We start from the raw sequence: 27466 nt of genomic DNA, 5'->3' as shown, positions 1-27466 counted from the left end.
ATGTTGCTTGTCTTCCAACTCCTTTTCTTCATGAGAAGAAAAAAAGGGAGCTAGTTGTGATGGCAACATCTATAATCCCAGTATTCCGGAGGCTGAGGCAGGGGATCAAGACTTGCACCACCATGCTCAGTTCAAAAGGATATTTTAAAAGTCTAGGACCAGGTGTGGTAGCTCAAACCTATAATCCTTGGGAGGATCACGGGCAAAAAGTTCCAAGACCCCATCTCAACCAATAAAAGCTGGGCATGTTGGTGCACAGCTGTAGTCCCCACGCATATCATCTCTTTGTAAGAAGCACAAATAGGACCGCAGTTCAGGCCAGACCCTATCTCAAAAACACTCAAATTAGGGGCTGAAGGCATGGCTCAAGTGGTAGAGTGCCTGCCTGGCAAGCATAAGGCCCTGAGTTCAAGCCCCAGTAGCACTAAATAAAGTCTACTTTTTCCTAAGGAAAAGTGACAATAACTTTTGAAGCATAAAGCAGAGAAAAGGGTTGAAGATCTCGGAGGAGAATGAAAGGAGGAAAAGATTGGGATTAACAAGAACACTTGTCGTAGTAAGTAGTAGTAGGTAGGACCAGCAAGATAGGCTGGCTGGACAGAGGCTTGAGAGTGGAGACCCGGGTACGGCCAGGCTGGAAGTGGGAATGGATTTGAATTCGCTGGACTGAGAAAATGGAACTTCTCCATAAGGGAGCTAGGCCTGATACAGGGGCGTGGCGGTGGCTGCGCGGGTGAGAGAGGGAGGAGAAGCGTGACCTACACCCATAGCAAAAAAGGGCGGGGCCAGAGTCAAGGGACCTGTGGGGGTGGGGCCTGGATTACAGGGAGGCGGGGCCGTGGGGGCGTGGTCGGGGCCTGAAGGGCGTGACCACAGCTTGTGGGTCGGGTCTCAGCTGGCTGCCGCCAGACATAGGCTGACAGGGGGCCGGGCCTGCGGAGGAGGCAGGCTGCGCGATGCTGGAGACCAGAAGGGGCCGGAAGGGGGTGGCCGCCAGCTGGGCTCCGCCCCGGGGCCGCCTCCCAGCGGGTTCCGTTGGCCGTGGCTGCAGCTGAGGCTGCGGCGGCGGCGGTGGCCGCGGGGCGGGAGTAAGATGGCGACTGCAGCGGCCGGATCTCTGGGCCTGCTGTGGGGCTGGCTGTGGAGTGAGCGCTTCTGGCTGCCTCAGAACGTAAGCTGGACCGACCTGGAGGGCCCGGGCGACGGCTACGGCTACCCGCGCGCCCGGCACATGCTGTCGGTGTTCCCGCTGGCAGCGGGTATCTTCTCCGTGAGGCTGCTCTTCGAGCGGTGAGAGCCGGCGGGGCGGCCGGAGGGCGCGGGCTCGGGAGCCATGCGGGGCGGGAGGCCGGGGGCCGGAAGCAGAACTGTGGAGAAAGCCCGGAAGCTGGGGCTGGGGGAGCCGGGGCCGCGGCGGGGATGCTCGGAGTGTGGCCGAGGCGGACCTGCAGCTTGGTGCAGACAGGGGGGTTGGGGCGTGAACAAGTGAGAGAGTGAGTCGAGGGGAACGCTGGGCCCCCTCAAGTTTAGATCCCGAGCTGCTTGGGGAGTCTTAAGGCCGCCTCCCAATCGCTAAGAATCCCACAGACAGAGGAAACAGGTTGAGGGTGAGCTGTGCAGACGCGAGGAACAGGAAGGGGTCTGGAGAGCCAGAGCTCCTGGACGCTAAGGCATCAGCGCTAGCACCAGACGTCCCCTGAGGACCTTAAGTTTTGCGAGGACACTTGAGCTGCTGAGAGTGGAGGGAAACCGGAGTCATTAGGCCCCAGGCCTTGATTTGGACAGTCGTTTGTTGGTGTAATAGAAGATAGCAGTTGGGACAGGGTGTGGTGGAGCCTAAGGCTTCCAAAGAATTGGGAAGGTATTGGATAGGCTCTAGGGCAGCCCTCAGAGGCCTGAGGTGGCAGGAGGAGTTGTCATCTTGAAGAGATGGGAACCCCAGGGTTAATTAGAGGACAGCTTTGTTGATCCGGCTTCTAAATGAGCTTAGAAAAATCACGATTTACTTTGTCTAACCATGTGGTCTTGGTGGAAGTAATTTCACCATGGCGGGTCATAGCTGGTGTCTAAAAGATATTCATTTTGGAACTGATGTGGTATTTTTATAATACGGTTTTATAGCTGTAAGTGGTTTTGATCAAGCTTACTCAGCCTCTAGGAAAGGACATTACCTTCTGCATAGGTAGTGAGGGTGGCACTTTGACATCTGTCAGTTTACTTTAACTGGAGCAGCAGCAGTTGTAATGTAGGATGGAAATGTTTCAGACAAAATAAATAATCTGTTACTCTGTGAGATTAATGTTTTAGATTACTTCTTTGATTTGCCCATTTCTAACACAAAAATCTTATTAAAACATGTAGCTAGTCATTATCTGCTTATTCTATATTATTTATTAACGTTTGTCTGTTACCAAAGTGCTGTGCTAGACGTTCAAGTGCAGAAATAAAAGTTTTTTAGTTGAATTAAATGAAACCCAAAAATCTAAATGCCTTTTTTGAATCCTCAGGAGCTTATGTTGCAGTTTTTAAAATTATAATCATTGTGCTAAGTATTCCTGGGGTGGAGGTACAAACCACTTGTCTCTCAGGAGTAAACTAGATCCTGCATGTGAGTGTTGAAAAGAGAAGGAAATGTAATGACTATAAAAGAAAACGCACAATTCAAGGAGAAAAAAAAAGTTCGTCTAGGACTTATTTGCTTTTCATTTAAATGCATACCAGTTTTGGTAATTTCCCATATTAGTGATAAAATAACATGTTGCTCATAAATACCCATTATATATAAAATTATGTATCTCTTCAGCAGATTCCTAAGGGTATTCCTAAGGATTCCCCCAGGTGGCTGAAGACATACATTCCCTGGCATAGTCACTGGAAGGGATCCCTTACTTGTTGGGATTCTATCTGAATGTTTCTATGGTGCTCCAGCATAAGGGGAAGAAGGGTGGATGATAATACTGAGCAGAAAACGTTCTAGTATGATAAGGACAGGCACATTGTTTGTTTCATGTTTGCTTTTAGGAAAGTTTAACCCTAGAAAGTCTTGCTATTTTGTTTCCCCTTAAGATTTGCTACTTTAGTAACTGACTTCTGAATTACCAATTCCTAACAGACTGGTCTTCCATAAAAGAAACAGAAGCCACTTGTAGAAGCTGGATGCAGTGGCCCACTGGTGTAATTCCAGCACTAGGGAGGCTGAGGCAAGAGGATCATGAGTTTGAGGCCAGCCTGGGCTACATAGTGAGACCCTATATTTTAAAAAGTAATAAAATAAAATAAAATAACTATCAAAAATATTAGGAAATTAGTCTTTACTACATTTTCTCATATCCCACCTGTTTATTTTCTAGAAGTGATTCATATGGATTGTTAAAGAAGTAGAACTCCAATATCCTTTTACAAACAGTAAACTGAAGTCTTAGAACCTACAGCTTTAGGACTGAGATTGTAGCTCAGTGATAGAGTGCTTAATTGCACAGGCTCTGGATTCAATCCCCTGAATCCCCCAGGTCCCCTGCAAAAAAAAGATAATGATAATAATAACATAGCATTTCAGAGGTTGCATATTCATTTAGGGAAGGAGCTCGAACCAGGATTCAGGTCATTTTCCCCAGCTCAGTGTTCTTTCCATTGTATAACATGGCTATCTTTTCCTGTTCCTTTAACTCCCTTTCAGATGTTAAGATTTAACAGGGTATGGGGGGAGGGGAAATCCATGTTCATTCTATTCTTGATTATTTAATGCATTTATTTAGAAGTCTTAAATTGTTACTGTATTTTAAAGAGTCTTACACTATCCCCCTTGATAAATGATGTCTATTTATATTGTTTCAGGAATCTCCCAAAGAATATAGAATTTACAATTAATTCTTACTTTAGTTTCCTTCTCATAAACTACCAGGAACATTTATTTTTTTATTCCATATTCCCTGGAGAACTGCAGCTTTATCTTCTAGGTATGACTCTAAAAACCATCTGACCATAAATAAAGTGTTTGTATCTAAGTAACTATTTTGCTAAAGAACTACAGAATGGGGCTGTGATAGAGTGCTTGGCTAGCATGTGTAAGGCCCTGGTTTCTATCCCTAGAACTGCAAAAAACTAAGGGCAGTTATTACCTATCAAAGAATTGAGACTTTCCTTTGTGGCCTTTGTTGCTGACTGTATTGTGGTGGCCTGTATTCTGCACAATGCCTTAGGTAGAACATGTGATCAGTAAATAATAAATGACTGAAAAGAGTCTACTCATCTACTCAGAGGCCCAGATGAATAACCAGAAATACAGATTTTCAGTATGAAATAGATGTTTGGCTTGATTGAGAGAGGTAAGATAGTTCTTTGTCTCTATTGTTAAATTTCACCATATTATATTTGCATGCTACATACCTTTTATAGCTTCTCTTTCCTCCCTCTTAACATTTTCATGCTATCTTCCTAACCTATTACAAGAGATTAGAAACTCTTCCATTTTTTGCTTTCTTTTTTTTTTTTTTTTTTTTGTTTCAGTACTGGGGCTTGAACTCAGAGCCTTAACCTTGAGCCACTCCACTAGCCCAATTGTTTGTGATAGGGTTTTTTGAGATACGGTTTGCAAACTATTTGCCCTGGCTGGCTTCGAACTGCGATCCTTCTGATCTTTGCCTCCTGAGTACTAGGATTATAAGCGGAGCCACAGGCACCCAGCTGTTGCTTTCTTTATTATTATATTCCTGATTGAGACCTGAAAGAAAGAATGATCCAAGCTAGATCTGTTAGGTCTGATTTAAACTAAATCTTAAAGATATAAATTATTTGAAATTCAATGTCCAGTTCCCCAAGCACTTGTTCCCTGGAATCAAATGGGAACTTTAGACTTAATATTGATATCACCATATCCATATAGGCTTATTTATTTCAATAATGTTATTATAACAGGAACTTCATGTTGCCAGAAGAAAATTATTTTGTGAATTACACAGAAGATGGATGAGTGTTCTCACTCTGCTTATTCATTATTCCAATTCTCTTATCATTACTGCAAGGCAACCTCACAGGGGTGTATAAACAGCCTTCTGATAGAATTTTTTTTTCATTACTGGAATTTGAACTCAGACCCTTATACTTGCTAGGCAGGCACCCTACTACTTGAGCCACTCTGCCAACCCTTTGTGCGTGTTTGGTTATTCTCGAGATTGGGTTTCGCTATTTGCCCTTAGGTGGCTGGTCTCAAACTGCCATCCTCCTGATCTCTGCCTCCTAAGCAGCTAGGATTACAGGTATGAGCCACTGGCACTTGGCTCACCACTTTTTGTCACTGGGGACCAAACAAATTTACTTGCTCCCTGTCATGTAACTGAAAATAAGAATAGTGTATTCATTTTCTTGTGCATGTTTCTTTTTTTTTTTTTTTTTTGGCAGTATTGGGGTTTGAACTCAGAGTCTGGCTCTATTACTTTGAGCTATGCTCCCAGACCTCTCCATTTTATCTTCCCCTTGTAAGTCTTGCTACCTCTCCTGCATACTGCCTTTTTTCCGCTTGTTCTCCCCACTTCTCCTGTCCAAGTAGAAGAGCTTTTTTCCCCTTCCTGACAGGCCTGCTGCCCCCTTCTCAAATTTGTGTTGTGTCACAGCATTGTGGATCATTATTAGAAGGTTCTTCAGAGAGAGAGAGGCTATGGAGGGAATGGCAATAACTACTGGCCAGGTTATAGGGGACACAGCCCCATTCCACTGTGTTCCTAAAGTTATTCTGCTGGATGTTATTGAATTGTAAATCATAGAATTAAATGAGGTTTGCAGATCCAGCAGAGTAAAATTGGAAAAGATGGCCCCATGGCCCTGCCCTTATCTAAAAACTCATCTCTTAATAAGTTCCAGATGGTTAAAAGCCTTCTTTGTCTCTCTTCTCTCTGAGAAAACTTCTTTCCCCAGCCCTTTCTGCACAGTGGGTGTTGATGTTCTAGAGACAACTCAATACTGTCATGCGTGAGGTCAGGTTCCTCACTTATCCCTGGAGACGATAGTAACTTAAAGAAACATGTCAAATATTTTTGTTGTAGCCACTTACTGCTAAGGAAAACTAGGGTCTTCTGAATGGGTTTAAAAAAAAAAAAAAGATTAATGAAGGGGAGGCAGAAGTGAAATCTATACCTTCCTTGTAAAGTGGGAAGGGGGAGATAATAACAGTTTTGACTTCCTCTCCAGAGGTATTTTTAGGCAAATAAAACCCCACTTCTGAAGAATCTAGAGTTTTGATCACTTTGTACTTGAATCTATTCCTACTTTTACTTTTAGGAAGTTAACTGAGGTGTTGTTAGAAAACGAATTAATCAATAATTTCTAACTTAAGAATAAAAAAAAATTTTTTAAAAACCAGTTTTCCCAAACAGAAAGAATAATTCTCTGAACTATCTAGAATTATGCATTCCAATAACCACTAGCTACAAGTAGCTCTTGGGAATTTCAACTGTGACAAGTCAGAATTTTGATGTGTTGTAATTATAAAGTACAAACTGGATTTCAAAAACAAAATAGTGTAACCTATCTCAAATTTTACAGTTGTTTTACTTATTGACATGAGAGTATTTTGTTTGTTTGTTTTGAGACAGGGTCTCACAATATAGCCCAGGTTAGCCTTGAACTCACTATGTAGCCTAGGCTGGCCTGGAACTCATGATCCTCCTGCCTCAGGCTCCTGAGTGCTGGGATTACAGACATGTACCAGCACACCCAGCTGACATGAGAGTGTTTTGTTTTGGCTTTTTTGGGATACTGGGGTTTGAACTCAGGGCGTCACGCTTGCTAGACAGGCACTGTACCACTTGAGCCACTCTACTAGCTTGAGAGTGTTTTTATATAACATTTTTTAGTATGTGTGGGGGAAAAAACTGAGGGCTTCACATGCTAGGCATGCATTCTGCCACTGAGCTACATCTCCAGCACCACATGATAGTACATTGGATTTATCAGATTAAATAAAATTCATTATCAAAATTAATTTTTCTTGCTTTTTTTTGAGAGAGGGTATCACTTTGTAGCCCAGGGAAGCCTTGAACTCAAGATCCTCCTACCTTAGCCTCCCAAGTGTAGGGAGTATAGTTGTGTACCACCATGCCCGGCTGTTACAAAATGTTGCTTTAAGGGCTGGAGGTATGACCTTAGCAAATGCTAAGCCGAGTTCAAACTCTAGCACTGCCAAAAACAAAAAAAAAAGTGTGCCCCAAAATGTGACTTAAAAAAATTTTTTTAATGTGACTTTTAAAATGCCATTTTTTTGGCTGGAGGCATGGTTCAAGTGGTAGAGCACCTAGCCAGCAAACATGAGACTCTGAGGTCAAACCCCAGTAGCAAAGAGGGGAGAAAATGGCTCTTTCAGAATTTTCAAATTTGAACCTTGCTTTTGAACAACTGGTCTTTATAAAAAACAAAACAAAACAAAACAAAAAAAATACTATAGTAAAATTGGGATTTTAAAATATAAATTATTCCTGGATGGTTTAAATGACCAGTTACTCTATTTTGAGTAATATCTGATTGACAGTAGTTTCTAGCCATTGCTTTGTACTTTTTGCTTTTCGGTATGTACCTTCTTAGTAGTTAATGACCTGTAAATAAACAAGTTTGTCAGGTAGTCTAATGTGCATAGGGAGCTGCACAGCCATAATGAGGAAACGAGAAGAATCACATTCTATTATATCTGTTTTGCAGCATTTCTTTAAAAGGGCATTCTTTGTAGATTTTAGTTGTTAGGTAGTATCAGTATTAGAAGTCTCAATCATAGAGAGTTTCAAACTAAATCAGATTGTTGTGGTTGTGTTTTGTCATTCTTTGGGAAATCTCTGATAATAAGCTGAAACTAGTTAACTTTAGTTTCTACTTGTTCCCCAGAAATCAATGACCTTCCCCTATACTTGATAAACATAGAGCTGGTAGGTTATCAGATGACCCAGAAGGACAAGGCTGAGTTTTAATTTCATCCTTACAGGTGACACATTTCCTTGAAACACTTTACCTTTTTGTTGTTGTTTGTTTGCCAGTGCTAGAGATTGAACCCAGGGCCTCATGCATGCTTGGCATGGGACTTCTATTTGAACTCAGGCCTTCGTGCTTGCAAAGTAGGCATTCTACCACTTGAAACACACCTCCAGTCCATTTTGTTCTGGTTATTTTGGAGACAGACTCTCAAAAATTATTTTTCTGGGCTGGCCCTAAACCAGGATCCTCCCAATCTCTTAAGTACCTAGGATTATAAACATGAGCCACCAGTGCCCTGCTAACAATTATTTATTAAAAACTTACTATATGCCAAATATCAAACTATGTGCCAAGGATAAAAAGGTAAATAATTGAGCTTGGGATGTAGTTCAGTGATGGAGTGTTTAGCTAGCATGCACAAGGCTCAGGGTTCAATCCCCAGCACCACACACACACACACACACACACACCACAAATAATAATCATGGTTTCCGCCTCCTTCAAGGAGAGAACTAAAAAATCAATGATTAAAATACAGTGTAAGCCGGGCGCTGGTGGCTCATGCCTATACCCTAGCTACTCAGGAGACAGAGATCAGAAGGGTCACAGTTCAAAGCCAGCCCGGGAAAATGGTGAGACCCTATCTTGAAAAAACTTATCACAAAAAAGGACTGGTAGAGTGGCTCAAGTGGTAGAGCACCTGCCTAGCAGGTGTGAGGCCATGAGTTCAAACCCCAGTACTGCTCAAAAAAAAAAAACAGTGTAATAAGTATGGGTCCAAGGTGTTATAGGAATTTGGAGAGGGTAGATTTAGTTATTTTCAACAGTTACTAACTGAAATAGCTTAGTGTCTCACTGACAGTTGTTATTTGGATTGTGAAGAATTAAAAAAAAAAAAAAACTTCTAGAGAAAGAGCTTTTTAAAAAAATTTCTTTAACCTGCTTACTTATGTGTTTCAACTTCAAGCAAATACATTTAATTGTATAATCATTCATCCACTTAAAAGACAGTGTTTAATGAAAGGAATGAATGGATTTTCCTCCCACTTTGGCAAGAGTTCACTTTAATGTCCTTTTCAATAGAATTCTTAATTAATACAGATTATAATCTCTCTCCTAGCTACTCAGGAGGCAGAGATCAGGAGGATTGTGGTTCAAAGCCAGCCCAGGCAAATAGTTTTGAGAGAACCTATCTCGAAAATACTATCACAAAAAAGGGCTGGTGGAGTGGCTCAAAGTGTAGGCCCTGAGTTCAAACCCCAGTACTGAGAAAAAAAAAAAGTTTCAGAGGTCTTGAATGGAACTATGTCAGTAGGTTCTGAACTGCATTGCTGTTTGGTGGTGGGGGAGGAGAGGTCCTTTAGATCGTAGTCAGTTTATAGGATGATGTCCCCCCCCCCCAAAAAAAAACTGAATTTAATGCAGTACTGGTAGCTATTCAGCAAGTGTTTATTGAAGAAATAACTCTGAAGCTTCATTCTGCTTGAGACATTGTGACCCTGGTACAGTAATTACTCTCTTGGTTCCTGAAATTCCCATGCACTATAGCTGTGGGTTCTCAAATATTTTGGTCTCATTTCTTCTTATTTTAAAAAAATTACAAAAGACACCAAAGAGCCTTTGTTTATATGGATTATATCTATCGATATTTTCTGTATTAGAAATTAAAACTGAGAAATTTTAATAATGGATGTTTAAATCTTTAAAAATAATAATAAACCCAGGACTGAGTTAGAACACTTGGCTTAGAATGCATGAAGCTCTGGGTTTGGTCGCCAGCAACATGTGCGCGCGCACACACAAATACAAATGATAAACCTAGTACATGTTAACATAAATTGCATCTCAATGGAAAGTAACTTTAGTCTTAACAAAAGTTGGGTTTGATCACCAGCACCACAGTCAACAAATAAAATATTTTTTTAAAATTCAGTTATTAGAATAGCATTGTTTTAGCTGAGTACAGTGGCAGTGGTATGGCCTGTCATCCCAGCTCCATGGAAGGTTGAAATCAGAAGGATGATGGTTCCATCCCAGCCTGGGTAAAAAAGTTCACGAGACCCCATCTCAGTGGAAAACAGCTAGACATGATGGTCATGCCTATCATCTCAACTTGGAGCTGAGAATGATTAATAGGAGGATCAAGGTCTAGGCCAGGCTGGGCTAAAATAGAGATCCCGTCTTCAAAAATAAGTAGAGCAGGCTGGCAGAGTGGCTCAAGTTGTAGAGCACCTGCCTAGCAAGTGCCAGTCCCTGAGTTCAAGCCCCAATACTGCATAGATAGATAGATAGATAACCGACCAGAGCAAGCCAGGCACCAGTGACTCACACCTATAATCTTATCTACTTGGGAGGCAGAGATCAAGAGGATAATGGTTCAAAGCCGACCCAGGCAAATATCATGAGACCCTGTCACAAAAATAACCAACAATAAAAAAAAAGGGCTGGTAGACTGGATCAAGTGGTAGAGCATCTGCCTTGCAAGTGTGAGGACTTGAGTTCAAACCCCAATACCACCAAAAATAAACAAATAGCAATGTTTGACACTTCTGTAAATCTTAAAAGCTGGCTTAATAGCAGACATCTAGATCCTAACATCAGTTTCTGCATTTAGTTTCTTGTGTTATGTTGTTTAGGTTGAAGAACATGAGGAAAATCTGACCATATTTATATAGCACATAGAATATAGAATGTATCAACTATTCACAAAAAATGGTGTGTGGGTGTGGTGTTCACCATTGAATCTACAGCTGGGTTGTGCTGGGTAGCGATACATTGTGGCATTTACAAAGGTTCTTACAATGTATCAAACATCATATTTGAATTTACTTCCTCCACTGCTCTCCTTTATCTCCCCCCCCCATTCCTGGAATAGTTTCAACAGGTATCATTTTTTACATAACATACATGTGTACAAATTTTTAGCCCCATATTTTAACTGTTCTTAAACTATGCTTTGAGAACTGCTGTTGTGTAAAAAAATAAAATAAAATATCCACTAGCTAATGTACTACAAAACTCCAAGATACAACTAAGGGTGCGGCTCAGTGGTAGAGTACATGCAAGGCCCTGGATTCAATCCTCAGCACCAAAACAAAACAAAAAAGCTCCAACTTAGTCACATTATTCTGTGTCACTCTGAAGCATTTTAATATATTTATGTGTTCTAAGTAGTTTATTATTTCAAGGCCTATTCCCTCTTTAATGGAGTAAGATACAAGCAGGATGCTAATCATTATCTTCATCACAACCTAGTAAGTTAATCAAATTGCACAAGATATAAATCACATCAATTTTTTAAGAGCAGAACATAGGTATAGGTGAAGATAATTTTGCTACAATAGGAAAAGGAATGAAGGATAGTCCAATATAATTCCACAGTGTATGCATTGTCATGGTATAGTCTATATAGCATAAAGTTACTTTTTTTTTTTTTTTCAATATTGGGGTTTAAAGTCAGGGTGCTGACTTAGTAGAGTTCCTTTTCTTTTAGTGTTTCTGCTGTTTCAAGAGCAAATTTTCCAATTTTTTTTTGATGGTTTTCAAAGGAACCTGCAACAATTACTTGTTTACAGCCTACAAAATTAAAATGTTGAGTTTAGTGGTATAGGTATCCCTGAAAATTACAGTACTTTGTACACAGCAAATCCTATCCTTTTAAGATTTCATTTAAAAATACACTTATGTAGATATGTAACTATAAGGAATATACAAAATAACATATGGTTGGGATTTGAGCACATGAATGATGCCAGTATAGTTTTATAATAACTTTTTTTTTTTTTTTTTTGGTGGGACTGGGGTTTGAACTCAGAGTGTTATGCTAGCAGATCAGGCACTGTACTGCGAGAGCCAAGTCTCCAGTCCATTTGCTTTAGTTATTTTGGAGGTGGCGGTTTCACAAACTGTTTGCCCAGGGTGACCTCGAACTGAGATTTTCCTGATCTCAGCCTCTCAAATAGCAAGGATTACAGGCGTGAGCCACTGGCGCCCAGCTAGCTTAATTTAAATTCTTAAGCTTCTTGTTTTTAGGATTAATTTTCATTCTAAAAGATTATTGAGGACCTCAAGGAGTTTTTGCTTATGTGGGTTATTGTATTTGAAAGTAAAATTGAGAAGTTTAAGATATTTATTCATTAAATAATAATAATTTTTGCAGTACTAGGGTTTGAACCTGGCCTCCACTTTGAACCACTCTACCAACCCTCTTTTAGTGATGGGTTTTTCAAGATAGGGTCTCACGACCCATTTGCCTGGGCTGGCTTCAAATGAGATCCTCCTGATCTCTGCCTCCTGAGTAACTAGGATTTACAGGCATGAAGGTGCCTGGCTGAGGCCCTCTGTTTTAATTGCGTAAGATCACCCAGGGTGAGTGGATAGAGTAAGATAAGAACATACTTAGGATACTGAGGAAATACCATGTTTTAGGAAAAGGCAGAAAAAGAAATAAACCCCAAAGGAGATGGAGGTAAGACAGCCATACATTATTTGATAACATCAGTAGTTAGCATTTAACAAGTGTTTACTCTGTCCTGGCCTGTTGTAAGTGCTATACTTTGAATCTTCATAGTAACTTTGAGTTAGTTTGGTACTATAGTTATTCTCATTTTACCGATGAGAAAAGTGGAGCACAGAGAAAGTAACTTGTCTAAGGTGGCAAAACTAGTGATTATAACAGGAGTCTAGTTCTACTAGAGAGATAGAGGAAGAAACCCAGGAAGAGTATGGCAGTAAGGAAGCTCTGAGAAAAAGCGTTTTAGTTAGGAGGGCATGGTCAGTAATGTAAAGTGCTGCTGAGAGGTCAGATAAGATAAAGGACTAAAAAAAGAATCTCTTTGATTTCACAATATATAGATCATTGATGACTTTGGCTAGAGCAGCTTTCATAGAGTGTAGAGACAGAAACCAGATGAGAGACGGGAGAAGAGTTAAGGCATGAGTGGGAGTTGGAAAAGAAGTCTTAAGGAGAGAGCTTTTCCAAAAACTTTAGTTACAAGGTGGGAGAATGCCAGAGGGTGCTAGGGACAGGGAGAGTTGCTTTAAGATGGAAAAAATTTGAATGAGTTTAAAGTATGATAAAAAGAAACAAGTTGAGTGTGAGGCTGAAAGTAATAGAAGGAGGAATAAGTAGAATAAAATTTCTGATCAAGAAGAAAATGGGTCTAAGGCCCAGAGAGATTCATTTTAGATGTGGTCAGTTTTAGATTGATTGGTTCTGATGCAGACAGTTAAGGACATTTCCTTCTTTTCTCTTCTTAGCCCAGATTCTTGAGAATCTTGGCTATTTCCACTTCTTTCCTCCTCTTTTTGTATCTTTCACTTCTTTGGTTACTGCAGTCTCCAAATTCCCAAATCTAGTGGATACAAAGTCCTTGGCTTATGTGATCTCTTGCCTTATTTGGTGCAACTCCATCTCTGGCCACTTCCTAAATTCACCTTATAATTTCCCAGGGTTCTCACTTCAGTACCCTTTTCATTTCATATTTCTCTTTATATAATCATATCCATCTCCACAAATTTAGCTACTTATAGTCTCATTAATTCATATTCATAAATATCCTCCCTCTCTCTGTGCCCTCCCTATGAGAGGTGTAATGTTGTTTTTATTTCTGACATGGCATTGAGTCAACAACAAAAAATGACTGCCTTAGTTACTCTTCTGCATGCTGATTAATCTTCAATCCAGAGAGAGCAAGAGTGGGTGTCTCTAGACTTGTCACTTAATGGTTACTCTGTCACTTCACAGTTACCAAGGAACTACTGAGCACAGAACCTTGGTCAATGCAAAAGCAGCCTATTACCTGTGTTTACAAGGAGTTTAAATATAAGTTGGGGTTCAAACATTATTAGTATGCACAACATAATATCCCAGCAAGTATAAATTAAGGTATCTAATAGCATTAGCCTTCGAATGGAAATTTTTTACTACCAGTATAAAAGAAAGTGGGTTATAGATGTGGCTAATTTTATGTTCTTATTAAAATGTTTCCCTAAGGATCAGGAACTTTGGTGATAAAAGTAAAAGAAGTTTTCATAGAGGAAAATAATAAACAAAAGCTTTTTATTTTTTTAGTCCCTCCCTTTGAGATAGTAAATTCTAGATTAAAATGCATATTAAGAAAATAGGTCAAGGCCACACTATCTTACCCCTACCAGTTATATTTTCATCATGGAACTCCCTCAAGAGGGCTACGACTGGCTTTTTTGTTTCATTTTTAGCATGAACATCCATAATTACACATTTACACCTCCCAGCCTCTCTGGTTTGTTTGTTTATTTGGGCTTATTTATTTTGAGGGGTTTTTTGGTGGCTCTGGGGTTTGAACTTAGGGCCTAATGCTTGCTAGACAAGTGTTCTTACCAGTTGAGCTTCTCTACCAGCCTGCCTCTGTTTTTATGGTCCCCACATAAAATTGATTTTGACATATACTGGAAATTACCATATAAAGCTTTTCCTAGAGCTGATGCACAAGAATCCCTGGTGGTGGGAAATTGAGTGATCATTCTTAAAAGAACCATGGCACAGTTTCTCTACTGTTGATGTATACATGCTCTCTGGTACACAGATATCATTTTATTGTCATAGCAATACAGTGAAATAAACATTAAAAATGGGGGGAGGGCTGGGTACCAGTGGCTCACATCTACACTTAGGAGACTGAAATTGGGAGGATTGTGATTCTAGGCCAGCCCGGCAAAAAGCTGGGCATGGTGGTGCATGCCTGTCATCCCAGCTACGGTTGAAAGGGTGAGAAAGGATCACTATCCAAACTGGCCTGGGCAAAAAGCAAGATCCTATCCAAAATAACTAGAGCAAAGAGGACTGGAGATGTGTCTCAAACAGTAGAGCACCTGCCTAGCAAGCGCGGGGTTTTGAGTTCAAACCCCAGTACTGCCAAAAGAAAAAAACAAAAGAGTTCCTCAGTTTTCAAAGATCCCAACATTAGAAGTTAATCACAACCAATGATAGCATTACAGAATTTTAGACATATTAAAATAAATCTTAGAAATCATCATATAACCCCTTCTTTTAGATTATAACACTAAGGCCCAAGAGATTAAATTTAACTAAGTTTATATCACTTATTAATGGTAGATCTGGAACTAGAATTGAGTGCTAAAAGCTAATTTCCTTCTCACCCTCCTTAGCTTCCTGATTTTCTATAGTATGTGTATAATATTTTGGTTAGGCAGGAAGATGACCATTATCCTTCAATTAAAATCTTGACTGAAGTGTAGCATGTGTGAGGCCCTGAGTTTAATCCTAAACCAGAAACACCAAGAAATAACAAATGACAACACAAGAAAACATGAAGACCCCCATTTCTCCTAGGAACACCTGTTGGTTTTTGGCAGCATCAGGATTTGAACTCAAGCCCTCACGCTTGCTAGGCTAGGTGCTCTTACCACTTGAGTCACTCTGCCACTCCTTATTTGAGCTGAAGTTTTTTCAATATAGGGTCTCTCAAGCTATTTGCCTGGGCTGGCTTCCAGCCACAATCCTCCTGATCTCTGCCTCCTGAGTAGCTAGGATTATAGGTGTTAGTCACCAGTGCCTGGTACACTTCACATTTGAGCTGGCTTCCAGCCACAATCCTCCTGATCTCTGCCTCCTGAGTAGCTAGGATTATAGGTGTTAGTCACCAGTGCCTGGTACACTTCACATTTGAGCCACATTCCAATCCTGCTTGATCTTTTCCCTTTTTTTTTTTTTTAAATAGAGGGTCTCACTATGTAGCCCAGACTATAATCCTCCTGCCTTAACCTCTTGAGTGCTGGGACCACAGTGTATGCCATCATGCCCAGCTTGGTCTTTTAATATAAGGAAAATTACCATTAAGTATTTTCTGTGTTCCAGGATCTTTCATACACATTATCTCATTGAATACTTGTGAAGTAGATAAAATAGAACAGTGCTTCTCACATTTTCACGTGCATATGAATCACCTTTTGGATCTCGTTAAAGATGCAGACTTGGATTTAGCAGGTCTGGGATGGGGTTCAAGATTCTGCTTTTTTTTCGTGTGTGTGTGTGTTACTGGTTGAATTCAGGGTCTTGTGCTTGCTAAGCAGGTGTTTTACTACTTGATCCACACCACCAGCCCTTTTTGCTCTGGTTATTTTTTTTTTATATTTGTATTAGCATATATTAATTATGCAGAGGGGGTTCATTATGACATTTACATATGTGCTTACATATATGTCTTAATTAGATTCACCCCCCCATACTCATTCTTCCTCATCTCCCCTACTTTGATTATTTTTGCCTAGTCAGGCCTGGACCAGATCCTCCTGTTTATGCTTTCCCATGTAGCTAAGCTGACAAGCTTGCACCACTGTGCCCAGTCATTGGTTGAGATGGGGGCACTCATGAACATTTTTGTCCAGGCTGGCCTAAAACCATGATCCTCCCAATCTCAGACTCCTAAGTAGCTAGGATTATAGGCTTGAGTCACCGTGCCTGGCTAGATTCTGCTCTTTTTTTTACCCCCCTGGCAGTACTGGGGCTGGAACTCAGAGCCTCATGCTTGCTAGACTTGCTAGGCAAGCACTGTACCAATTGAGCCACTCTCCCAGGGCTGTTTTATATTGGGTTTTTCAAGATAGGATCTTGGGAACTATTTGCCTCAAGCCGGCTTCAAACCTCAATCCTCTTCATCTCTCCTGAGTAGCTAGGATTGCAGGCATGAGCCACTGGTACCCAGCTAGATTCTGCATTTTGAAAAAGCTTCTAGAACATGCCAAAAATGCTGTTGGTCTGTGGAACATATGTTGAGTAGCAAAGAAGTTGATATTATCTTTTATCTTGTAGGTGAAACAACAGAGGCTCACAGAGATTAAATAACTTGCCCAAGTTCATAGATGCATGATAGTAAAACAGCGATGTGGCCTAGATATGTCTGACTGTAAATTTCAAGGTGTGATAAGAGAAGCCATGGTAAAAATGAAAAGAAAGATTTTATTTCTGTTTTTTTTCCCCCCTTTGGTGATACTGGGGGTTTGAACTCCAGACCTTGTAGTTGCTAAGCAGGTGCTCTACCACTTGAGCCACACTCCTAGCTCCATGTTTCAGCATTTCTTAAATAGATCTCTTCAAGTGAGACATGGCAGAATCCAGGACCAAATAAAGTTCTGGCTCCCAGCCTCATGTTTCCCTCTTTTCTTACACTATTCAAGATACTTCCTTCATGCTTAATAAGCCATATTTAGAACTGACTTTGATTTTTCTCCATTTCAGGTTTGTTGCTAAACCCTGTGCACTCCATGTTGGCATTGAGGACAGTGGTCCTTATCCGGCCCAACCCAATGCCATCCTTGAACAGGTGTTCATATCTATCACTAAAGTAAGTAAGCAAAGAAGAATAAGTGAAAATTCATATGAAGTGTTGTTTTATAGGGTATGGAAGGATAGAGAGCATGTCAGAGAGGGTAAGGATATTTTGGATAGGTCTGTATACCTTGGGGAGAACTTTAGCTCCTCAGGGAAATACCTTTGGGCCAGGATCCTATAAAAGTCAAGTTTACACACCTTTGAGTTTTAGTTCTAGCAGCCCCTAAACCACGCTTACCCTAAACACATCATGTCTTGTTTTTGTTTTTCCTTGCTCTAGCTTCTGACATTATCTAGTTGTATATTCAAGATGGTAGTCTCTGCAGTTTGTGTCTTTAAGGTCCTTTTTTACTCAGCTCAAGCTAGAGGGAAAAGACCAAACAAGAATGTGCATAGGTGAGCAGTAAAGGTCCTTCATATGTGAGATAGGATTTTTTTTTTTAAACTAAAAGTGATTTTGGGATGAAACCTGGAAAGATAAACATCACTTGAGCCACTGTGGTTATTACCCTTTTGCTTCTCAGCTAGTCAAAGGAATTTAATGAGTGGTTTGAGGAGAAAGAGATATTCTGACTCTGGTCCTACATCTACAGTATCCTGATGAGAAAAGGCTAGAGGGCCTGTCAAAGCAACTGGACTGGGATGTCCGAAAAATCCAATGCTGGTTTCGCCGTCGGAGGAATCAAGACAAGCCCCCAACGCTCACTAAGTTCTGCGAAAGCATGTATGTGTGCAGAGGGAAGTAAGGAATGAGGAGAAGGGTGGGGATACAACTAGACTGAGGTTTTCTTTTTGGAAGTTATTTCCATTATTAGGAAACTATTTGATGTATGTAGAATGCTAACTCTATTGTAAGCAAGAAAGAAGGAAACTGGAAAACTGGTCATGTTTAGTTTCTTGGACATACTTGTTAATAGGAGAGGTGTGGTTCTGTTTTGTTCCTCTTTTCCAAATAGATTGGGAGTGAATTTCTGTAACTGTATTTAATGTAGTTAGGTATGTGTACCGCTGTAACCTTGACGGCAATGGTACCAGCTTATACCAAGTTCACATTTTTATGTGACATATCACTTTTCTGGAAAAATACTTCATTCACTGGGATTTTTACTAATTATCTTCTAGAAAGAGAGAACTGTATTAGTTATTGTCATGCAATGAAAAATATTAGGCATTATCATAAGTTGGATAGAAAAGTTGATTGAAATCAACATATATTTATGGAACTCTGTTTTTCTTAGTTTATTTTTGATTTATCAGACAATAATAGGACAGGATTTTATTGTGATAATTTCATACATGCATACAGTGTACTTTGAACAAGTTCACCCTCTCCATTACTCTCCCATTCCCCTCCCTCTTCTTCCTCCTTCTTTCAAACTGGAAATCTGTTTTAAACAGAGGCTGGAAATTGACTCTCTTTGGCTTTCTAGGTAATAGCATTTGTCCCTATTCTTGGAACATGTCTTATTTCTTACCAGTAACTGTCTTGTCCTCAAGTATGCTATCTTGAGACTTTCTTTTGAGTGGACATTTGTCTAACCTCTATTCTTTGCCTACCTAGGTGGAGATTCACCTTTTATTTATGTATATTCTGCTACGGAATTAGATTTCTCTGGTTGGTGAGTTTGAACTTTCTCTGGTCTTCTGACTTGGTTTTAATCATGCCCAGATCTCTGGGGATAAAGAGTTAAATACTTTTAGATCTATCTATCTATCTATCTATCTATCTATCTATCTATCTATCTATCTATGTGTTTACTTATTTATTTATTTTTGAGACAGGGCCTCCGTAAATTTCACAGGCTTGCCTAGATCTTTCTTTTTCCCTAAATTTTTCTACTGTGATGCCAGTAGCGCCAGTTTATTTGGTAATACATTATCTTTTATATGGGGCTTGGCTTCACTGACCTCATGACTGCTGTTTGTCCTCTAAATAATTCTAGTAATAATAGTAATATTAATCAGAATAGTACTTAAGCTAGGTAACTGAAGGCTAACCTGGATTATCTGTTTTTTCTTAGTCTCCTTGGTTCTGGGACACCCGACAGTGCTGGAACAACTATCCGTATCAGGTAAAGACAGGCCTTGTATTTGTGTATTGTAGGGTGGGTGAGAGTGTATTGTACAGTCTCAGGCCAGGCAGCACATTTGTTGAAGTTTTCTCTTTTTGCAGTACTGGGGTTTGAACTTGAACTCAGGGCTTCTTGCTTTTGAGGCTGGCGCTCTGTTGAGCAACACCTCCAGCCTTCCTTGATGTTCTTGAGGGATTAGGGGCTGAGTAGATTCCTTTGAGTTTATATATTCTGGGTATCTATATCTGGGGCCCTCATAGCAGTGAAGTCTAGTGAGCTTTTAATTCCAGGTTCCCCATTATATGTACCCTAGTTATGCTACAGAGACAAGCAACTGCTGGCATTTACTGAAGTGCTTTCTGGTTCAGGTGTCATCTTATATCAAGGACTACTTGGAGTCCTCCTAAGAGCATCTTGATTGTAATCTGTATTAGAAAAATTTCAGGAAGTACTAAAGGACTGTAATAAAGAAAGGCCTGAGCATATTTAATCCTGTGGAAAACACTGATTGTCCAGAATTCCAGACACACTGATTTGATTATGTTGGAGTATGTGTTAACTTGATCTCATTTCTGGAAATAAGATCTAAAGATGTGTATGTGGAGGTATAAAGGGAAGAGACTTAAGTTACCACACCAATCCAAAGCCTTGTAGCTATTGCAGATCTTGGGAGACCATGGAGAGGAAAGAAAGAGGTCAAATAATTTAGGGTTTTGATCCTCCAAGACAGAAAAGTTGCAGAGGTGGAATGCATCTTTAACTGATATTCTAACTACTACTTTCTGTCTTCCAGCCTCTCTCAAGAGAGCTTTCTTTCTATTATATCATGGAATTGGCCTTCTATTGGTCTCTTATGTTTTCTCAATTTACAGACATTAAAAGAAAGGTAAGGACATCAGCTCCATCAACTTCTTTCTAGCAGTTGCCCCTAATGCCATTGTAATACATTCTCTTCCCTTGGGACACAAATAAGAGACAAAAGAGGTGTGATGGGACTATTAGCAATCTGTAATGTTCACAGAAATGAGACTTAATTAATGATGATTTATAGTTAAGACATTCAGAGTAGCCGAGGATGAGAACAGTTAACCAGCTAAGAAGCATACTCTTCTTATTCTTCTCTCATGTTCTTACATGTCTGAAGCTCAGGATATTTGTCAGAACTTTGAGATATCAAGGCCTAATTCAGAAAAAGACTTCATTCCAAAAATGTTGGATCTATATTTTTTGTGGCAGTAGGGATGCTTGCTCTTTCAGTTCTCCCTTTTTTTTTTTTTCCGGATACCGGAGTTTGAACTCAGAGCCTACACCTTAAGCCACTCCACCAGACCTTTTTTGTTATAGGTTTCTTTAAGATAGGGTCTTCTGAACTATTCTCTTGGGCTGGCTTCAAACTGTGATCCTCCTGATCTCTGCCTCCTGAGTAGCTAGGATTATAGGCATGAGCCACCAGTGCCTGGCCTTAACCTAAGTTTTTTTTATAACCAGACAGAGCAGAATATTCACTATTTCATTGATTTTACTGATATAATGTCAATAACTTATCATTATCTTTGATGAGAAAAACCAGTCTTAACATTTATGGGAATGGATTAAAACTAATCTCAGTTGTTAGTCTTGTCTAATGTAGAAATTTGATACTCAATTCCAATGCCTTTTGCTTTCCTGTGGTCAAGAGACAATACTTCCCTTATTAAAAATTTTTTTAAATATGTGATATTTATTTAAAAATTTTGAAATACATAAATGTTTTAAAACTAAATAGACTGCATTTGTGACTCTTATCACCCAACTCAAGAGCTAAAACATCATTAATGTCATTGTATCTGTAGAGAGTACAGACTTGTCCTTTCTTTTTTTTTTTTTGGTACTGGGGTTCTAGCACAGGGGCCTATACCTTGAGGCATTCCACTAGCCCACCAGCCCATTTTTGGTTTTGTTTGTTTGTTTTTTGTTGTTTTTGGTTTTGGTTTTTTGCAGTACTTGGTTTTGTACTTAGGGCCTTCGCCTTGAGCCACTCACTGGCAGCCCATTTTTGTGATGGATTTTTTTGAGATAGGGCCTCACAGAACTATTTGCCTGGCCTGGCTTTGAACTGTGATCCTCCTGAGTAGCTAGGATTGCAGGCGTGAGTCACTGGTGCTGGCTTGTCCGTATTTTTTGACTCAAGTTCACCTGCCTTCTACCCTACATCCCTCACCAGACTGCGAAATATTTATTAGATATGTCTAGTAACTGTTTAAGGACTTCTCATTCTAACCTTAGCATTTGAACCTTAAATCTGAAAGTTAGGAAGTGCTTGGAGAAAGGTGAATTGTCTAGTCAATAAACATCTTTCTGAAGCTTTTCGGAAGAGTTTACCTTTGCCCCAGCACAAACATCTTTCTGTTAGATCCCTTTGGTTGAAATGTCTTTCATTAAGGCAAAAGAGTCTTAGGACTGTCTAAGGCTTTTGTGTCCCACTGACACAAGGAAAATTACTCCCGAGTGCCAGCTCAATAACCATGCTCTTTCTGTGCTGTCATGCTCTTTTCTGTGCTTTGAGCTATATGAATATAGGCTGTAATCGGTCACTAACGTAGGGACTATTGGGTTAAAATCCTAGGCAGCTCCCTAAGGGAAAGTCTAAGCAGAATAGAATATATAAGGGGTAATATCCTCAGAGAATAGTGCAGGGCATTGGGTTGACTAGCATTTCTGTAGCCTCACCTTTGCCTGAATCTTCTGTTTCCATTCCTTCTTAGGACTTTCTGATCATGTTTGTACATCACTTGGCCACCATTGGGCTTATTACCTTCTCCTACATAAACAACATGGTTCGGGTGGGAACGCTGGTCATGTGTCTACATGATGCCTCAGACTTCTTGCTGGAAGTAAGAACCCAAGCCCTCTTTCCTCATCTTTCCGTTTCTCTCTATGTGAGAACTGACAATTCTCACAGCTCAATTTTTATCCTCCTTCTCCCAGGCTGCCAAGCTGGCAAATTATGCCAAGTATCAGAGGCTCTGTGACACCCTTTTTGTGATCTTCGGTGTAGTTTTTATGGTCACTCGCCTAGGACTCTACCCATTCTGGTAAGTGCTGGGATTGTGGAACTATGGTAGGTGTGTAGCTAATGATACATTTTAGCTAGTTCAGTTTTTTTGTTTTGGTTTTCCTTTTTCTTTGGCCTAAGCTGACTCTTTATGGACTCTTCACAGGACCTCAATTGCCTTATACTATATTTCTAATGAAGCATTATCCATATTCAGAGTATATAAGTCATTTGGCTATGCCTTTCCTTACTCATCTCTGTAAACAGTCCTCACTTTGTCTGTTTGTGATACTAGAATTTAAACCCAGGACTTCATGCTTGCAAAGCAAGTGTTCTACTGCTTGAACCACATATCCAGTCTAAACGTTTCTTATTTTATCCCTCAGTAATTCCTTTGCCTTCTTTTGAACTGATTACAGAAATTTTAGGCTCTTGTTTGTGTTCCTGCTTGATACTCTCTCTTCTCTGTCCAGATCAACATACACATACACACATGCACATGCACCCATTTCATTTCTATCTCACTATCATATGGTATAAAGTCAATGACTGTGTGTTGGAGATTTTGTTTAATCTGATGGGATCAACTACCTACTGTCCTATATGTGCCTGAGGATGTAAATCATCCTTAAGGTTATGTGCTACTGCTGTCCCAATTTTGTGAAACTCTACATATTAGAAGTGATTAATACTATGAGACATTCTATCAGTTCCTAAGATACTGTATTTCTTGCCTTTGTAGAAAACACCGTAGGTTCCTCCTTTTATTCTTTTCTCACTATGGATGAATATCCCTAGAATTTCAACTAACATAAAGTATGGGGAAGAAACAAATAGGGCTCTATATCTGAGGGAACTCAGCTTCATCCCTGTCTACCTAGCTTTGACTCTAGAATCTTGACTGTTGCTTCCCTCTTCTAGGATTCTGAACACAACCCTCTTTGAGAGTTGGGAGATAATTGGACCATATCCCTCCTGGTGGCTCTTCAATGGCCTTCTCCTGATCCTGCAGGTTCTGCACATCATCTGGTCCTATCTAATTGCACGAATTGCTTTCAAAGCCTTGATCCGAGGAAAGGTGAGGATGAAGGAAGGCTTATTTCTTTGGGCTGTGTGGGAACATGGGTATTACTCAACACATTTTCTCTTTCCATTCAGCCTGATAAGCCCCACCTATACAAGCAGGTTTAACAGAAAGCCTAGGGCTCCAGAGTCTTTTGTTTATCCTTTTAAGATGAGACTTAGATGCAAGAGAAAAACCTAGTACCTTCTTCCTGTCCCTTAAAAATGACTGAGTTAAGAGTTTAAGAGATGGCTCATCCATTTCCTACCTCTTACCTATCTTCTTCAGTGGATTTCATATTTTTGCCTTTAGTATGGGAGCCTTTTTTAATAAAGGAAATCATGTGTAGAACCCCATGATATAAAATGTAAAAGTAGATTGTTCAACTGCCTAGGAGTAATATGATAGGTTACAAGTCACCCCAGGATGATGACCTGCTGTGATATTCAATATGTGGCTTATATGAGGAACTAAATACCTGCCTCACCCCACTGTTGCATGAGGCAAGGGTTTTAAGTGAATGGGTGGTTAGTGTTTCTATTACCCATCTATCTTACGTCAAGAGCCCGAAACAAAGAAAAGTGTCCTTTTGGTTGGGGGTGGAGGGGGGGTTGTTGCTGGAGATCAAACCCAGGACCTTACACATACTAGGCAAGCACTATACCGCCAAGTTACAGCCCCAGCCCTGAAAGGTGCTATCTAATTTGATAAAACTTACAATTGAATTTTGTAAATTCTAAAGCAATCAGAATGATTAGCCAGTGTCTTCAGTTAAGCAGAATCCCAACTGGGATGGGCTCTGCAAAAGGAGATGTTAATTCTAGATCAAACAGATGGAACGTAACCTAAGTATTTATAACCTCTTTATGGTTATAATTAGTTTCAGAATTTGCTCAGTGTGCCTATGCATCCTGCTGTAGCTACTGGACATCTCTGTTCTCCCCTGCTTTTCTTTCCTGACCAGGTGACCTATCCAGGAAGGATTAGACCCAGACTCTGTACTCTCCACTCTTTTCTCACCTCCTTCCTTTTTTCTATGCCTGGTGGGAGCTGGACAGTTTCATCTCTTGCATGTAAGTGTATCTGTGCTTCTAGTATTCTAGTATTCAGGGAAGCATGTCTGTCTGAATGTATATCTCTTCCTTTCTGCTGTCCTTTCTGTTCCCCTTGTTTGTCTCGGAGCATGCCTTCCTTCCTGACCTTGTGGGGCCATTGTTGTCTTGGAGCTGAAGTTGCCAGATTCTTTTCCTAAATTGAGGCAAGAGTTGAGTCTACTCTTTTTTTTTTTCCTTCTTTCTTTTTTATTTTTAATTTTTTGCTTTTGAGCATCCCTTTACCTCACAATCTAAAACACTCTGCCCTCTGCTGGAAATTTCCTAAAGTTCAGGTAGTTAGTTAGTCATCTGGGTTCTGGAGGTAACACCTTCAGTGAACTGTAGAATCATAGAACTAATCTAAAGCAAATGCCTATCTCCTTGGCAACAGCAGTTGTAGCCTTGTTCCTTTTCACCTCCTTCTCTCCTTTTTTTGAACAACATTTACTTATTATCCTTCAGTTGCAAATGTCAGAAGTCTAACACAGGTCTCATGGGGTTTCTCTACATTTATAGTTCATGGTAGAGAATTTGAAATACTTTGCTTGATACGTAGGATAGCTCGGATTAGAAAACACTGCTCTAATTGAAATTCTTCATTAAAAATACAAAATAAAAAACTCAGGGTAAAAGGTAATGATTCACAGATAGTAGCATGATTGGTACTGGTTTTCTTTTTATCACTGACTGCTAATCCATTCTTGTTTTTACCATAGTGTGTATCTTGGGTATGCTGAAGTTTCATGAGAGAAGTAGTTCTGCTATTGGAAAAGAGGAGATTAGGAAATGATGTCATAAGACAGTGATAATTGAGCCCAGGAATAGTAGTACTGCTGAAAAAAGCCCATTATGGATCAGTTTTGGGGATAAAGCAAAACTTGGGATAGCCATTATGAATAAATGCAGAGCCCACAACCACCAGAAGATAGAAGCAATGATTACAATCTTATGTATTGTTTGTATTGGCTTTCCCTGTTCTTAGATGTGGAAAAGGGAAAAACAGTGACTGAAGTTTCTCTCAAACCTAAAGGAAGAATCACTGAATGGCATCACTTTTCTTAGGCTGGTTCTGAAAGGCACTCCTGTCTACCACAGCAGCTTCTATTCTAAGGAAAACAGAATCAGAAATGGCAAGAGAGAAAACCAGAAAGCAGGCAAAGGATATTCACAGTAGTAGCTATGGTCCAAATAATACACTGATTAGGTATCACCAGAAAGTAGACCTTTGTGGGAACAGCATGCAAATGTGAGCTCTTTGAGCTTATTCTGTCTTAAAATTTAAGAAAAATTCTGTACTCACTCTCCTGCCTTTGGTACCATCCCACCCAGGTGTCTAAAGATGATCGCAGTGATGTGGAGAGCAGCTCAGAGGAAGAAGATGAAACTACCTGCACAAAAAGCCCCTCTGGCAGTAGCTCTAGCAATGGTGCCAATTGGGTAAATGGCCACATGAGAGGCAGCTGCTGGGCTCAAGAGTAAGATGGTTGGCATGGGGACTTTAGCACATTTGGACTTGTAGGGCTGCTGGCAACCTACTACTCTTGGGCTCCTCCACATCTACACTCCTGTGACTAGAGGGGACTACAAGGCACTGAGGAGAATCAAACAAACAAATATTTTCACTTTAAAAAAAAAAAGAAGAAAAATTATGCCATTTTGTATTTAATGCCCTTCAGGTCCTTTCATTAATGTTATTTGTTCAGAGAGAGAGAGAGAGAGTGAGAGTGTGTGTGTGTATGCATGTGTGTGTTTATGCATGTGCATTTGTGCATATGCATGAGTTTTATCATCTGGGTTGGGACATGTTCTAGACTGGCGCCAGTAGGCCATGCCTAGTCTCCTTTGAACCCACCTTAATCCCAGATTTGACTGCATCTTGAATTCTGCTGTTTCGGACTATCTGCTGCTTTGTGGCCTGTGGCTCTTGAGACTTTGAATTCCTGGACTCTGAATAGAGCAGCCAGGTTCAGCTCCAGGTTTCTACACTGTTTTCTTTCAGAACAGGAAGGGATTATTTCATATTATGAAGTTGTATAGAAACAGAACCTTGGATAGGCAGCCAGGATAGTTGGCCCCTAGCTAGATCTCCTTCCTGCCACCTGATAGTGACAGGGACAACTGTTGATACCCTGCTCTTTACTCAATGGTACACAGGGAGGGCAGTGGGATAGGGTGAGCTGAGGGCTGGAGGAGGACAACAGCCACTGGGTGCGCTGTTAACGGTTTTATACTATTGTTTACTCTTCTGTGATTAAAGTGCTTCAACCATCTACTGTCTCTACCTTTTTTCTTTTTTATTTTTGGTGGTACTGGGGACTTTACCTCTTTTATGACTCTTTCACTAATTCCCCGAATTCATAAAGATTTTTGTTTTTTAGAGACAGGGTCTTGCTATCTAGCCCAGGCTGGCCTAGAACTCATGATTCTCCTGCCTCACCTTCCTCAGTACTGGGATTACAGACATGCACCATAATTAAGAATCTTTTAGGTCTCATTCAAGGAGATCTGAACACCATATTTTTCCTTTCTAAAGGTAGATGCTAAGAAGAATTATCCAGGTTTCTATATTTTAAGGCTTTATGTTTTAAGAAAAAGTAAGCATGTTGAATTGGCCACAATAATAATGTTGAGTAGATAAAAGCATATATATTGCAAAGCAAACAAAGATTTTAGTTGAAAGCTAAGATACCTTCAGTAGGGTATCTCTCTTTCTCATTTTATTCACTACAGAGACCACCAGTTAACATTTTATGGTTATGGTAAAACATCTGAGCGGATGTTTTCTCTTTTGGTTCTGTTTTGTCTTTTAACCCATAGAAAAGAAATCATCCTAATCCAGATTTTTTTCTAGGGCTCAGCAAAATTACCATATGTAGCATTCATCTCTAGAATAATTTTACATTTAGTGAATAATTAGAT

General features: G+C 40.1%; 1 protein-coding gene across 1 annotated transcript; it reads left to right on the top strand.

Moving 5' to 3' along the window:
• Positions 1-918: 918 nt before the first annotated feature.
• Cers5 (ceramide synthase 5) lies at positions 919-26817 on the top strand. The gene is given in 12 exon segments (XM_020177958.2): positions 919-1290; positions 17192-17297; positions 17878-18008; positions 18846-18903; positions 19306-19356; positions 20150-20242; positions 22101-22229; positions 22324-22430; positions 23312-23468; positions 24418-24432; positions 24434-24526; positions 25877-26817. Coding segments are annotated over 12 exon segments (1287 nt in total). The 5' UTR covers positions 919-1093; the 3' UTR covers positions 26027-26817.
• The last annotated feature ends 649 nt before the right edge of the window (positions 26818-27466 follow it).

This window comes from Castor canadensis, chromosome 8 (genome assembly GCF_047511655.1).
Source record: "Castor canadensis chromosome 8, mCasCan1.hap1v2, whole genome shotgun sequence".
Taxonomy (NCBI): Eukaryota; Metazoa; Chordata; class Mammalia; order Rodentia; family Castoridae; genus Castor; species Castor canadensis.
The sequence above is the reverse complement of the archived record's forward strand: the minus strand, read 5'-3'. Positions and strand labels throughout refer to the sequence as shown.